Raw genomic sequence first — 14646 nt, 5'->3', positions numbered from 1 at the left:
GTCTGTAAAAAAAATTAAGCCCAGCTACTAACATTTTCAATTTCATGGTTTTCTTGTCTAGACTTTCAGTTACAGTTGTATTTCTTCTAGTTGATTAACAAAATTATAGCTGATTTTTCTTAATGGACTTTTCTTTTTATGTACTTTAAATATTTTAGGTAACATAGAATATAGCTGCCCAGCAACAAATGAATGTGAAATCACAAAGCGCAGACGCAAATCCTGTCAAGCTTGTCGTTTTATGAAGTGTCTAAAAGTTGGCATGCTGAAAGAAGGTAAGGCTGATAAACTCCTTTTATAGAATTGTTCATAAACACAGTTAGAACTGTAATTTAATCTGAGAAATGCAATGTATCATTTTCAGACATTAAGGTTGTTTTTAAAAAGAAAACAATATAATTGCTCCATAGAGACGGAGATAAATTTCTTCAGTTTAATGCAAGCAAACTGTATTATTTCTGATACATCAGCTGAACATTATTTTTGATATTTGTACATTTTCAAATGCTATTATCCAATATAATGAACATCTCAGGGAAAATGCTTCATACAATGTACTTAATGTTCTTAAAAACTCAGGCAGTTACAGTAGTCACCTATGACCGCTTAAGTTAACAAATCAGAACAGCAGGTAGACAATTTGTTGTTGTTCATTCGCTGAGTTGTGCCTGACTCTTTGTGACCCCATGGTAAACAAGGTCTCCATGTCCTTCGTTGTCTCCCAGAGTCTGCTCAAATTCATGTTCATTGTGTCAATTATACTATCTAACCAACTCATCCTCGATCCCCCCCTCTTCCCTTCTCCTTGTGCCTTCAATCTTTTCCAATATACAACCAGGTCATATTCCTTTCCGTATTTTAAACAATGAATTGTTCCATGTCTAGTTCTAACTGTTGCTTCTTGACCCGTATATAGGTCTCTCAGGAGACAGGTAAGGAGGTCTGGTACTCCCATTTTTTAAGAACTTGCTACAATTTATTGCGATCTACAGTACACAATCAAAGGCTTTAGCATACTGTACATAGTCAATGAATCAGAAATAGATGTTTTTCTGGAACTCTCTTGCTCTCTCTATAATCCAGTGAATACTGGCAATTTAATCTCTGGTTCCTCTGCCTCTTTGAAACCCAGCTTTCAGCTTTGAAACCCAACTATTAAGAATTCAATACACAATTCCTATAATTTTAAGACATATTTTGATTGTGCTTGCCCATCAAATACAAAAATATTGAACAAGTAGACACTATTTTTTTGTATACTTTTGGGTAATATGATATGATCTACACATGTCCCACAGCAGTTGGTCAACTTGAGGTTTTGAAATCTAACTTTGTTTGTAATGCAACTATCTTCCTGCAGCAGCATTATGCATTACAATCAACCTCTTAGATTGGGACCCATTTTTTTCACAGGCATTATTTTCATGATTTGCTTCTTTATCATATATTAGAATGCCATTATTTCAGTTCATCTTCCATTGGATTGTAACTTAGTATTGATTTCTGATCAACAAGCTCAACAGTCCTTAATCTAGAAAAAAAAGCAAGTTTTTGTATTGATGAAAGCAAGAAAAATGTGAACTACATATTTTAACTGGTCATTTACAGGTTTATTTAGAAATGCCTTTGAATTTAGTAGATGTTACTGCTGGATGTAGCTATAGAATAGCAGTTTAGATTTAAAAAAAACACAGAATACTGGAGATTTAGGTGGTATTCCTCAAGAAGAATACAATTTTATATGTTCATGTATGCCTGGTTCAGACAAATATGATGCAATTACATACAGTGTCACAAATTTCCAGTCCTATTCAGAGAAATCCATATTGAGATACCCCAAAAGGCCATGATGTAGGTTAAGCATCTATCTAAAATGCAGTTTGCATTGAAAATAAGGTTTTCTTCCATTCAGAAACTGAAGTTCACATTTTGTTTTCCTCAGAAACCAGTTTTCCTATGACTGTTGTTCAAAAGTCAGCGTGTAGAGTCATTGCTGAGTTGGGTGACCTTACAAATCTATATAATAAACAAACATGGACTAACCGAGCAATAGCAGAAAAATTAGGCCTATCACACCCTTTCAGACATACTCTTATTGGATTATACTTACTTAGAATAAACCTCATTTTGTGTATGGTTGCTTTGGCAGGCATGATGGTCCTGTGAGCCAAATCCTGCTGCCTTTAGTTTTATGCTGGATAAATTCCTTTCTAATTCAGTGGGGACTCTACCTCATTAAGAGATTCAGGATTTGGCTTTTTTTATTCAGATCTGGATAGGGTTTCATCCATATGGAAACCCTAATTTGTTTCATGTTATGAGACTATAATACAAAAATCTTAAATGGAAGCTTAACATGAAGTCAAACATGAACAACATCCTGAATATGAGTTTTTTTCAGTCAGTTGTTACTGCTAAATGTATTTGTCCAGCTGAAGGAAAAAGGCATTGTGCAGATTGAGTCATAGTGCCATTTTTTCCATTCATATAATAGGTTTTTGTTTTTTCCTGTCATCTCAGTAACCAAGATCTGTGAAAGTGATCAACGTTGATCTTTTCCTCAAGCTATTTATGTTGCTGTTTCTCTTTTGTTTTGTTTTGCTTTGTAAATAGAAGGCTTTTTGTCCTCTACCTTCAAGATAAGTATTCTCGTAGAAAATTCATCCCCAAACTAGGGATTAGGGATCTCCCATCATCAAACAACAAAGCGACATTTCACAGTTGAAAATATAAGTGCAAAACCATGCCTTTCTTTTTCCCCAGCATGGCTAATGACAGCTTCAAATAGCAATTTAAGCTAGGGAAATATTGAAGGTTAAACACTCACTGTTTAATCTCTTTCATCTTTGGAAAACAAAATGAAATTTAAAAATGAAGTTACAATAAGATAGCTGTGGCAAAAAGTATCCCCTATATTCCTTGAGAGAACTTTACTTCCCTTCTTTATGTAGGTTCTGGGACCTGATAAAATATGCTTCTGCAGATATCAATTTTTAGACTGATGGAGGTTCCCAAAACAAATAATTTTATTTCATTTTAGGCTTTATTTCATTTTAAAGTGTGATAGCTTAGATATGTAAAATAGGTTTCATGTAGAGGGTTCAGCAGTTCTAATTGTCTAGTCTTGAGATGGAAGCATGAAATTTGAGGACATTTCTGCCTTAAAGATATGTGACATGTGCAGGAATTGATCTTTATTTGACTTATTTTGTTTGTTAAATGGTTGATTCCAAATCTTACCATGATTTTCTTTTCTTAACTGAGCTTCAGAGAGACAATTGTTTGATCCAATTTCCAGAGAAGTGGAAGAAACTCATTATAATATGAATCAATGTAAAACATAATTACTCAAAGAAATAGTTTTATATTTGGTAATTAATAAGTTGATGTTCATTAACAATGCTAGAAATTCCTTCAAAAAGCTAGTTATTGAGAATATCTGTCCTATCATCAGAGACAGAATAGAATAGAATAACAGAGTTGGAAGGGACCTTGGAGGTCTTCTAGTCCAACCTCCTGCTTAGGCAGGAAACCTTACACCACTTCAGACAAACGGTTATCTAACATCTTAAAAACTTCCAGTGTTGAAGCATTTCTTAACTATATTTATGTTTCACAGATTTGAACCAAATAACATATTAAGAGCCAGTTTCAGGGGCTAACAGGAGATGTCACCCTTAATCAGTCTTATTCAATGCTCAGTAAATTAAATGTTTTAATATTTGTGAAATAAAGGGAGTCATTAAATTATATTTAAGAAACAAATATTATACTATGAAAGTTTGTACTTTTTAAAAAAAGGAAATATGCTGCTTGTTTTGCTACTTTGGAGTGCTTACAAAATACAGTAGAAGGGAGAATCAAGCATATTTATTCTTGCTATAACCCTTTTTGGGTATATTGTAGAATAGAATTGAGTACCTGTGTCTCAGGTTTGTTTTAAATGTATACTTTCAAAAAATTTATTCCCATGCAGCATGCCAGAGGAGGCCATTTATTCAAATGTAAATCTGTTCAATTAAATTACCAGTCTATAATAAAATTTACTGTTGCAACCTTCATGTTGGCTACAGCAGTTGCTACATGCTGATGGCACAGTATGAATAAAAAATGACAGCCTAAATCTATTTACTTTAAAAAAAAATGGTTGCAAGACTTGAATTACTCTAGCTTTCATAAAAATATAGTATCTCCTTCATGGAAAATAGATAAGCATATTGGACAATATGGTACTTATATAAACATTTTTATTAATACAGAAATTAGTGTGAACAAGGCAGAAGCCTTGCTAAATCCAAACAAGTACAGCAACAATCTGTTTTCAGTGTCCAGGCAGATGCTGCTGTAAAATGCCAGATTTTGACCTTTCCATGGCAGATGTCTAAGTTCCCAAAGTTCTCTGCCAGTACTATATAGACAACAGACAGGAAGACTTTGCATATATCTAAAATATTGCTGCTCTATGTTCCAGCCAGCCAGCCTGTTATGCTGTTTTTGAGGATATTTATCATTGCTATTGTGCTCAACAAAAATCTCTCCAATGTTTTAAAAAAGTGGATGAATTTTTGAAAGATATTAAAGTCTTACATAAACATGCTGGAACCTCAGTCTGTGAGCATAGGTGTTTTGGCCTGGGCTATTACCAAAAGTGTGCAATTATAATCAAGGGTCAGAAAATAAATTTCTGAATGTTTAGATGTATACATCTATAGCACAGTAGCATTTGCTCCTGTAAATATATAAAATTCCTTGCATGATTTCATGGTTACTGAATATCTTGGTCACCACTGAGCTTTTCTATTTCTTACAAGTTTGAGTTGGTTGGTTGTGCATTTCTTAACATTTTAGGCTTCTCTTGGATCTTATACTATCTTTATGGTGTGGGGAGAAATACTGTTTGTTATTCATCAACCATCTAAAGTTGGTTGGAGAATTCTGGGAGTTGAAATCCATACATCTTAAAGTTGCCAAGGTTGAAAAACTCTGATCTAAAATGTCCCCAAGAATGGTTGTCTTAGGGTCCCACCAGAAATTTTTTTGTCAAAATGAGTGCCACAAAGTTCCTTATTAGAAAGTTTACCAACCTATGTTGCTATGACTCTCACAACATGAGAACATAAAAATGAAAGAGAAAAGGTTAGCAAATGCAAAAAAAGAGAAGGAAACCAGCATTGAAACAATGTATCGAGAGTCATGTGTTGACAACCAAAAGAATAAGTAAAGGGTAGTCATTTTATATGGTTTACTGTTTTGGCTTCTGTAATCCAAAATACATTTCCTTATTGATGGAACCCTCAAGTGTTTGTGTATTTAGTAGATGCATACAATAGCCTTCCACCAACTGTTTCTAAGACCAACAACGTCAACCAAAGTGATGTAGACATATATGCATACATGCATAAATAAGCAAGATCAGCAATTAAAAATAGCCAGCATGAATGGGCCTTTTGCCATTCTGCCTTACCCCACCTCAGATGGCAGAAGCATCTGGTGAAGAACCCCTCTTTCTGAGGTTAATATACAGGCAAGTTGAGGTGAGCACCAGGAGTCCAAGCCCAAGCCAAATATACAGTAGTTTAGAATTGAGGATGAGGGGAGTTGTTCCATGGCCCGTAGCCTCTTCAGCAGAGGGAGAAAGGCATTGAACATAGGCAGAGGGAGCACACACACACATTGTTGTTTTGTAAGTAACACAGGCAGAGGGAGCGCACACTGCAAAACATTGTAAGTTTTTTCTGCATAAACCTCTGACTTTGTCCAGCATGAACTGCCTTGTTTCACATGCTTGTTCCTCAGAATGAAAGAATGCCACATCCTATATCAGGTTTGCTAGATCTGTCGTTTTAATCCTGCTTTAACTATAGACTAATCATTTACACTTTTTTCTGCTGCCAAGATACTTCATGTGTATTAGCATTGCAGCATCTATAATTGCTATCTTTAATTACTTATGCTCTGCTGTCATTTGAAATTCTTGAGAACTCTCTTAGTGGCTAGTCAGGCTCATTTGTTAAACTGAAGAACTGATGCATGTTCACTAATTGGATGGTATACCATAAGTTCATTTGATAATCAATCAGCATGGAGACAGGAAAGAAATAGCTCTGTTTTTGTTTATTCCTCACCATTCCTTCAAGAGATCTGCTGCTGATTAAAACACACAGGATAATAATATGCAGGCATTGTCATTCCATTCTAAATGGAATACAAGATTTTCTAAATATGGATAGTACAATCAATTTAACCAAGAATACAGCTCTGTTGCCAGTTTTTCTTACTAAGGTTAGCAAAAAAAGCTCATCTGATGTACTTCTCTTAGATCACAGAGAGCAGCTACCACTTAAAATACTACAGAGAGTGGCAAATAAAAGGGATATATTTATATTTGTGTGTGTATGCACACAATATTAAGTGTAGGAAAACAAGAATAGAAAGTGCTTCCCCAGACATTTAAAATCATATGTAGAATGACCAAATAATCCTGTGGAACATAGGGGTTTTCTGTTGGTAATTCCTGACAAACATTTTATGCATGCTCCAGTGTAATTAGCTGTAGAAATCATGTGTAATTAAATCCAGAAGTCTTTTCCTGGTTACTAGCAACACTGAGGAAGGGTGCAGTGATTGTGTGATTTCATCTCTGCCAGGGATGGCCAACCTTCTTCTTTGCAAAGAACTTGCGTATAATAGCTTTCAATGGAAGATTTATTCCATGGACTAATAAGTTACACTACTAAGTAGAAAAAAGAAGTTGTGCAAGGAAGAGTAACTTGCTGTGGTCTTCAAACCTGGAGAGGAAGAGAAAGCACAAGCTTTTAATATCCAAGAAAAAGTGTTTCCAATACTTTGAAGGTGAAAAGAAGAAATTCACTTCAGCTGATATTTTTTATATTGTCTCCCTATAATAAAACATTTATGCAGCATTTTTGAAATAATAAGCAGCAGTGCACTTTTAATTTGAAGGGATTCTTAGTTTCCAGTAGCTGTAAAGGTATCTTAAGTGCAAGCTCTGAATGTATAATGATTAGGTTTAACTTTCACTTAGTTTGATTTGTGTTTTGCTTGTAATAACAGAAATTAATAATCTAGTTTATCTTGTCCTGTGAACTGGGAAACACCAATTTAGACAATCTAAGCCCTATTTGGTGTCCCTAAGTGACTTATGTTCTGATACAAATCTTGTGGTTTGGAAGAAAAGGGTGGCGGTGTGGTAGAATAACAGATGCAAACTGCTGATGTATTGCAAGAATTATTTAACATATATTTTAAAAAGACGTGTCTGATTAAGGAGCTTTATTTCAAATTAACCTGTAGAGAAGACAATGTATTAATTTGGGGCAGATGTTTCTCTAATGTATTTCTCCTTTGTGATTATTCCATACATTGTGTATTTATTTTTCTCCTTTAATTTAGAAGATGTAAGCTTCTACGGGTTCAAAAGTCATTTTTGCACTACATAACTGTTAGAAGTCCATCATTTTTAATTAACAAAAATATAGTGGCCCCTCTTTGATTTAATGAATATCCCCATTTGTTATACATTCAGTTCCCAGGCTAAAAAGAAAATTAGCATTTTGTCTTATTCAAGAAATGTTATTCCTTAAAATATATTCACTAGAGTTAGCTCAGAGGGAGGTAAATGAGTGAACTTTTGCCCATGTACCAGAAATAGTGGCAGTTATGTCAGTGATAACTAAGAGGAAGTCAGCAACTTGGTGAAATGATGCAGGATTTGGTTTGATGTGACATCTTTCCCATCAAGCTGTAGAAAAATAAGTGGCCCTTCGTCTTTGGCATACAAAACACATTTGTTTAAAAATATCTGAGATTAACAAAGCTCATCTGTGCTTTGTGAAGAAAGCTACTTGCCTAAATTATTTTTGCTTCTTCCTTCAGTCACTGTGTGTACTAATATTGACTAGTCTTGGCGCAGAGAGATGTATCATGTTCTGAGACTAAAAAAGTTACAAAGGGGTGTGTGTATGTTTAATCCCTACCCAAAAGTTTGGCATAATTTGTCCCAACAGTTCCCCAAATTAAAATAGATACATCTCACCCAATTTTGGGGCAGAACTTTATTTCTTTCAGTGGAGTAATTTTAGATCAGTAACATCAAATAGTTTTCTTATAATGTTTGAACAGGCAAAGCTTTGTGATCTTGGCACTGGATTTGCTGAAAGATGTGGAACTACACATGACCTGCTCAATCAATCAAAGCAGACAGGGTATCAAGAAACACTAAAATTACGAGCTGTAAATATCACATGTGTGATCTCATGGAACTGTCCCTCAGATATTCCTTGTATATTAAGCTCTTCCTCACTATAGAAACTGTTTCAAGTAACATTTAATAGGACTAGTCAGAAATGAAGCCACACTTCTTCAGTTGAGCCAATAGTCAGCTGCTTGGACTTTCTGCCAGTTTCTAGCATCTGTCATTTTCCACCGTCTGGGACACTCTTTGTCTGAGCCAGATTATGATTTTATTTGCAGTCTGCAACATGAGTACTGTGATCAAGAGCTAGCTGTCTTTTTTTTTAAAAAAAGAAAAGAACAATAAGTATGACACACTGTGCATTCCTAGTCATTGGTACTTTATACTGGTAGTTTGTTTTAGGGCAAATTCTCCAAATAAAGTATAATAAAAATTAGAGTTAGAAAATTTTAAAATTATGAATTTGGGTTGCTTTCATTTGAAAACTGCTTTAATATTCTTCGTACTTATTTTAGAGAGTAGAACTATTTGTACTTTGAATACGGAAAAATGCTTTTGTAATTGAATTATGTACCTGTTTCTGACCTTCAGTAGGTAGCAATAAAATAACTAGGTATCTCCCCCCCCCCCGCTTTATACATTATTTAGGGCAATAACATTGACTCTTCTTGCCTATTAATGAGCCCATCCCAAAGCCATTCTCAAGAATGCCCATTTTTTTCTGTACTCAATTTTTCCCTAAGGCAGGGGCGTCAAACTCATGGCCCACGAGTCAGATGTGTCACGCACTGACTACGCCCACCCTTGGTTTAGCGAAAGGGGAGAAAGTCACGATATATCATATGATGTCACAAGTCTCTCTCTCTCTCTCTCTCTCTCTCCTCCATTTTCTAACTCATTGGAACTTGTTTGCAATTGTGCTTTTACTGTTTATTTCTTTAGGAATTTCTATCTATTTGGAACACCTTTTCCCATTAGTTTTTCATGCTGTGAAATCTATTAATTATTGTCCTGAGTTTACTTTGAAGTCCAAGGTAAATTTAGTTTTAGTTTTCCTTAACTTTCTCTCCTATATTCACTTTCTTAGTGAATTAATAGCTCAATTTCTATCTTCTGAAGATAGAGGAAAAAAGATGTCATCAAGACCAGTCAGGAGTGTCTGGAAGGACCATGCTTGGCAGAATTCATCTCTGACCAGAGTAATTAAAATTTATGCCTCATTTAAAGGAATATAGGAGAGTAATTATCTATCTTTTCTACACTGGATGGACAACAATAACCATCAGCAACAATATTGCTTTTATTAGTTCCACTGCTTATTTTTAGCCATGTTCTCTGTAGCATTGTGAAGTTCATTGATTGAAATTTCCGAATAGAATGTAATCTTTTTAACAAATAGTGCAACTCTGCCAACTTTTAAACTCTTTTAACAAATTATACAGTATCTTTCAGTTATAATAATCCAGTAACGAGGGTAATTTCATCAGGTTTCTGTTACATTGTTAAATCATATTTGCCTTTCTGTACTAGGAGTTCAAGTTCATTTTGTCTATGCCCCATTCATTGAGTATTAATTTATAGACAATGAAGGCCGTGGACTTTCTGAGGTAAAAATTCCTTCTAGTATATCAATTAATAACATAAGAAATTTTCGGCAGTATACAAGTCTTTATCTTAGATCCTTACTTCAGAAGTTTCATTTCCATCCCCACTGGATTCAATTTAAAGCTCTTCTAATCATGCTTTGGCAAAGTATATGTTTATCTATCTTAGGAAGGTACAACTCATCTTACGTAGTCTATCATTTAGATAACTCAAACCATGAGCTTCCCAATCAGATATTTCCTGTTGACACCACTGCATATTAATATAGACTTTTCCTATTTTTATTGTAGTTTATTCTGAAATGCTTCATAGATCAGAACTGTACTTTTTTAATTTACAAAACTCAACTAACCAAGTAAGAATATATTGTTTCTTTTACTCTTGGGAATATTTTTTTAAAATTTTTTGAACTGTATCAAAGGTATCCCCCTTTGAAATATTGCCACAAATAACAATAACAGTAGGTCAAGTATTTATAGATTAATAATTATAATTTCTTTGAAAGGCATGTATTGAATATACATGTGTTGTATGCTCTGAAGTTTAACCAGAAAACAAAATGAACATAAGTAGAATTTATTTTGCTTTATACTTTATTTCACCATTGTTTTTTCTTTCTCCTTTGTCTCCTCAGTCTTTCTAGTTTGATAATCTAGCATCCTGATAAGGAGTCACTTTATACCAAAATATCTTCTCTTTGCAAACTTTTGTTATTATCAGGATATATGAGTTCTTTTATTCCTCTCAAATTTTGGGGAGCCTCTTTTTTTTATTATATTACCCTTTAGACCAGAGGTCTTCAAACTTGGCAGCTTTAAGACTTGTGGACTTCAACTCCCAGAATTCTTCAGCCAGCTATGCTGGAAGACCTCTGCTTTAGACTAATGTTTGTTTGTCTGTTTGTTTATTTGTATCCTACCTTTATTATTTTACAAATAACTCAAGTCAATGAGCATATCCAACAGATTTTTTTTAACGTTGTTTTTTTATTCTGCATTTATTTTTATAAATAACTCAAGGCGATGAATATACCTAATGCTCCTTCCTCCTCCTATTTTCCTCACAATAACAACCTCTGAGGTGGGTTGGGCTAAGAGATAGTAACAGGCCCAAAGTCACCCAGCTGGCTGTCATGGCTAAGGCAGGACTTGGATTCATATCTCCTGCTTTCTAGTCTAGTGCCTTAGCCACTAGACCAAAGAAGCTCTTTTTCTTCCAGGACATCTCTTTGATGAGGCTATATCCTAATCTAAATGGATGAGATGTTTTCACCAGTATCTCATTTTTAATTAAATTACTTTTATGAAGAGTCCTTAAATAAAGCTGTTTAACGAAGTTAAAAAATGCATTTAAAGGCAGATTGTGAAACTTCAATTGCTATAGTTACTGTCAAGGGACAACTGTACAGTTAGAAGTCACTTTGAATTGCTAGCTTTCTTTCTTTCATTGCCATTTATTTTTTTAATTTCTTATTTTTTTTAAAAACCCAAAAAACCCCAAAAACTGAAATTTAGTTTATTCAGCTCGAATAAGCATTTCTCTCCTCCCTGCCCCCGTCAAGTCTTCTCTCTACATTCTAGAATGGATTTGGCTGTGTCACGTGCCTTGTAAAGTGGCTTCTTGGGAATTTAAAAGTCTTTGAATGGGTTATCTGATTAAAGGGATGTACGTGTCTTTAATGCTCATCTGTAGCTCCACTTTTGACCCTATCAGTTAAAATCCAAAGGCATTGAGAGTCAGAAAAGTTTCAGATTCAACCCAAATAATAAATGCTTCACTCCTTTGCAGAGAGCAAAAAATAATGATGATGATTTTATCATGATTTCTTTTATTACTAAGAAAAATGCTTCTGTTATATTCTGGTAATTGTGTTAGACAACATTCTGACATTATTATTACACCACCTGTCTATTTGATTGTTTGTTTAGACAATATCTATTCTGGTCCATTAGTGTGATATATATAGTCAAATAAAATCCATAGAAATAATTACAATACAATTTAGGAATCAAATGTAGCAGTACTAGCACTGTTAAATTAACCAAATTTTAAAAAGCAAGAAATATTACTGAGTACGAAGTGTGCAGTAGTTTCAGTTGTGTAATGTATTTAAAAGTTGGGGGTGGGATAAAGCTTTTTGCTCTGTCCATGAAAAAAGAAACATTTTTGTTTTCCTTGGAAAACATTTTATAGATTGTCTGCTGCAAATTGAATTGCCCTTTCTTAAGTAACATTTGCATAACAACATGATGTGGGGACCAGCAAAGGAGAATTAAAGACCAAATCAGAAGAAAGGATTCTATTTTGGCTCATTTTTTCCCCACTACATTTTTAATTTAATAAAATTTGCCATTTTAACAAAATGTTCATAGCAGAAGTTGCTACTATGCTGAAGAATAGATGCGGGCTTTTTTAATGAAATGTAAAGGAAGTGATTGGTATAATATTAGTTTCTAAGTTTTTTTTATTATTATTATTTGCATTTATATCCCGCCCTTCTCCGAAGACTCAGGGCGGCTTACACTATTTCAGGCAATAGTCTTCATCCATTTGTATATTATATACAAAGTCAACTTATTACCCCCCAACAATCTGGGTCCTCATTTTACCTACTTTATAAAGGATGGAAGGCTGAGTCAACCTTGGGCCTGGTGGGACTTGAACCTGCAATATTGCAAGCAGTTGCTGTTAATAACAGGCTGCATTATTTGACAATAGATTGATATTTCCTTCCAATCACTTTCTTCTGAAGAGACTGATAATTCATGCAAAAATGAGAAGCAAATAATTAGTAGAATGAAAGGTACTAATACATTACCACTGCCACTGCCATTTGTTTGTATTTGTACAGGTAGTCTTCCACTTATAACCATAATTGGGAACAGAATTTTAGTCACCAGGTGATGTGGTCATTAAGCAAATGATCATATGACTGGACCCATTTTTTTTTTATTGAAAAAGTTTTACAACAATTAAATTTTTCCCCCTCCCCCCCTCCCTCCTAAACCCCCCTCCCCCCCCCCCCGGACTTCCCGGAGCAAACACAAGGTATAGTTTCTTAAACAAAACAGTCGTACATTAAATTTTAAAATCTAACACAATTATAATCTTTCTCTCACATAACCTGACTTCTTCCATTAAAATCAAAATAACATCCTTCATTCAAAAGCAATCCGAAATTTCTTAATCTGATATCTATTTTGAATATAATCAATCCAGTTCTTCCATTCATTTAAATATTTTTCTTGAGTACTGTCTTTCAAGAAGGCTGAGATTTTAGCCATCTCAGCCAAATTGGAAACTTTCAATATCCATTCTTCTATTGTGGGTAATTCTTTTTTCTTCCAATATTGTCCAATCAACAGTCGTGCTGCTGTTATTAAGTTCAAAATCAACTTAGTCTCAATCACTGTACAGTCCGTTGTTATTCCCAAAAGGAAAAATTGCGGTAGGAACTTTATCTTCTTCTTCAGAACATTCTGCATAATCCACCAGATTCTTATCCAGAAAGACTTAATTTTCTTACAAGTCCACCATACATGAAAATATGTAGCATCATCACAATTACATCTCCAACATTTCGCTTGCATATCTGGATACATACATGATAATTTCTTAGGATCTAAATGCCATCTATAAAACATCTTATAAAAATTTCCCTTAAATTCTGCGCTTGCGTAAATTTAACATTTCTAACCCAAATTTTTTCCCATGTTTCCAACATTATTGGTTCTTGAATATTCTGTGCCCATTTTATCATACAATCCTTTATTAAATCTCTTTCAGAATCTATTTCTATCAACACAGTATACAATCTCTTTATATGCCCCTGAGTTTGATTTCTAATTTGTTTAACCAGATTTTCTTCATTTTGAATGATACCAATTTTCTGATCTTCTTTCCATCTAGCCTTTAACTGTCCATATTGAAACCAAGTATAATTCCTCCCTTCTTCTTTTAATGTATCCAAAGATTTTAGTTGTAAATTTCCCCTCTCATTATATAAAAGATCTTTATAAGTAATCATTTCTTGTTCCTGTTCTATATTTATATTCTCTACTGCGTGAGGACATACCCATATAGGAATTTTGTAATTTAACTTATAATAATATTTTTTCCAGACACGCAGAAGAGAAATTCTCAACACATGATTCTTAAAAGCTTTATCTACTTTCTTATCATACAATAAATATGCATGCCAACCATATAATAAATCATAACCTTCTATATTCAAAATCCTTTCCTCCGTCAAATTAAACCAATCACTTATTACCGAAAGAACAACTGCTTCATAATACAGTTTTAAATTAGGCATTTTTAATCCTCCTCTTTCCCGTGTATCTTGCATTATTTTCATTTTGACTCTCGCTTTTTTCCCTTTCCATATAAATTTATTAATTCCAATCTGCCATTCATCCAAATTTTTATCTTTCTTAATTATTGGTATCATCTGAAACAAGAACAAGAATTTAGGCAAAACATTCATTTTTATAGCTGCTATTCTCCCTAACAAAGATAATTGTAATTTTTTCCAAGTATTCATTTCCTTCTGAATTTTTTTCCATAACACATCATAATTATTCTTATACAATTTTCCATTTGATGAAGTAAGAAAGACTCCTAAATATTTTGGACCCAATTTTACCATGGTTGTTAAGAGAATCCCTGTGGTTGAGAAATTGAGCACATGGTCATTTGGTGAATCTGGCCCTTTCAATTGACTTTGCTTGTCAAAAGCTAGCTGGGAAGGTCTCAAATTAAAATCATGTGATCACAAAATATTGCTGATCATAGATACAGGCCGGTTGCTAAACACCTGAATTGTG

General features: G+C 34.0%; 1 protein-coding gene across 6 annotated transcripts in view; it reads left to right on the top strand.

Moving 5' to 3' along the window:
* ESRRG (estrogen related receptor gamma) overlaps nt 1–14646 on the top strand; it is a 545400-nt gene that overhangs the window by 403603 nt on the left and 127151 nt on the right. For all 6 annotated transcript variants that reach the window (XM_058165416.1, XM_058165411.1, XM_058165414.1 and 3 more), the window contains one exon: nt 159–275. In XM_058165416.1, coding sequence (XP_058021399.1) covers nt 159–275 — 117 coding nt within the window. The remainder of the gene's footprint in view (nt 1–158; nt 276–14646) is intronic.

This window comes from Ahaetulla prasina, chromosome 1, assembly GCF_028640845.1.
Source record: "Ahaetulla prasina isolate Xishuangbanna chromosome 1, ASM2864084v1, whole genome shotgun sequence".
Lineage (NCBI taxonomy): Eukaryota > Metazoa > Chordata > Lepidosauria > Squamata > Colubridae > Ahaetulla > Ahaetulla prasina.
The sequence above is the reverse complement of the archived record's forward strand: the minus strand, read 5'-3'. Positions and strand labels throughout refer to the sequence as shown.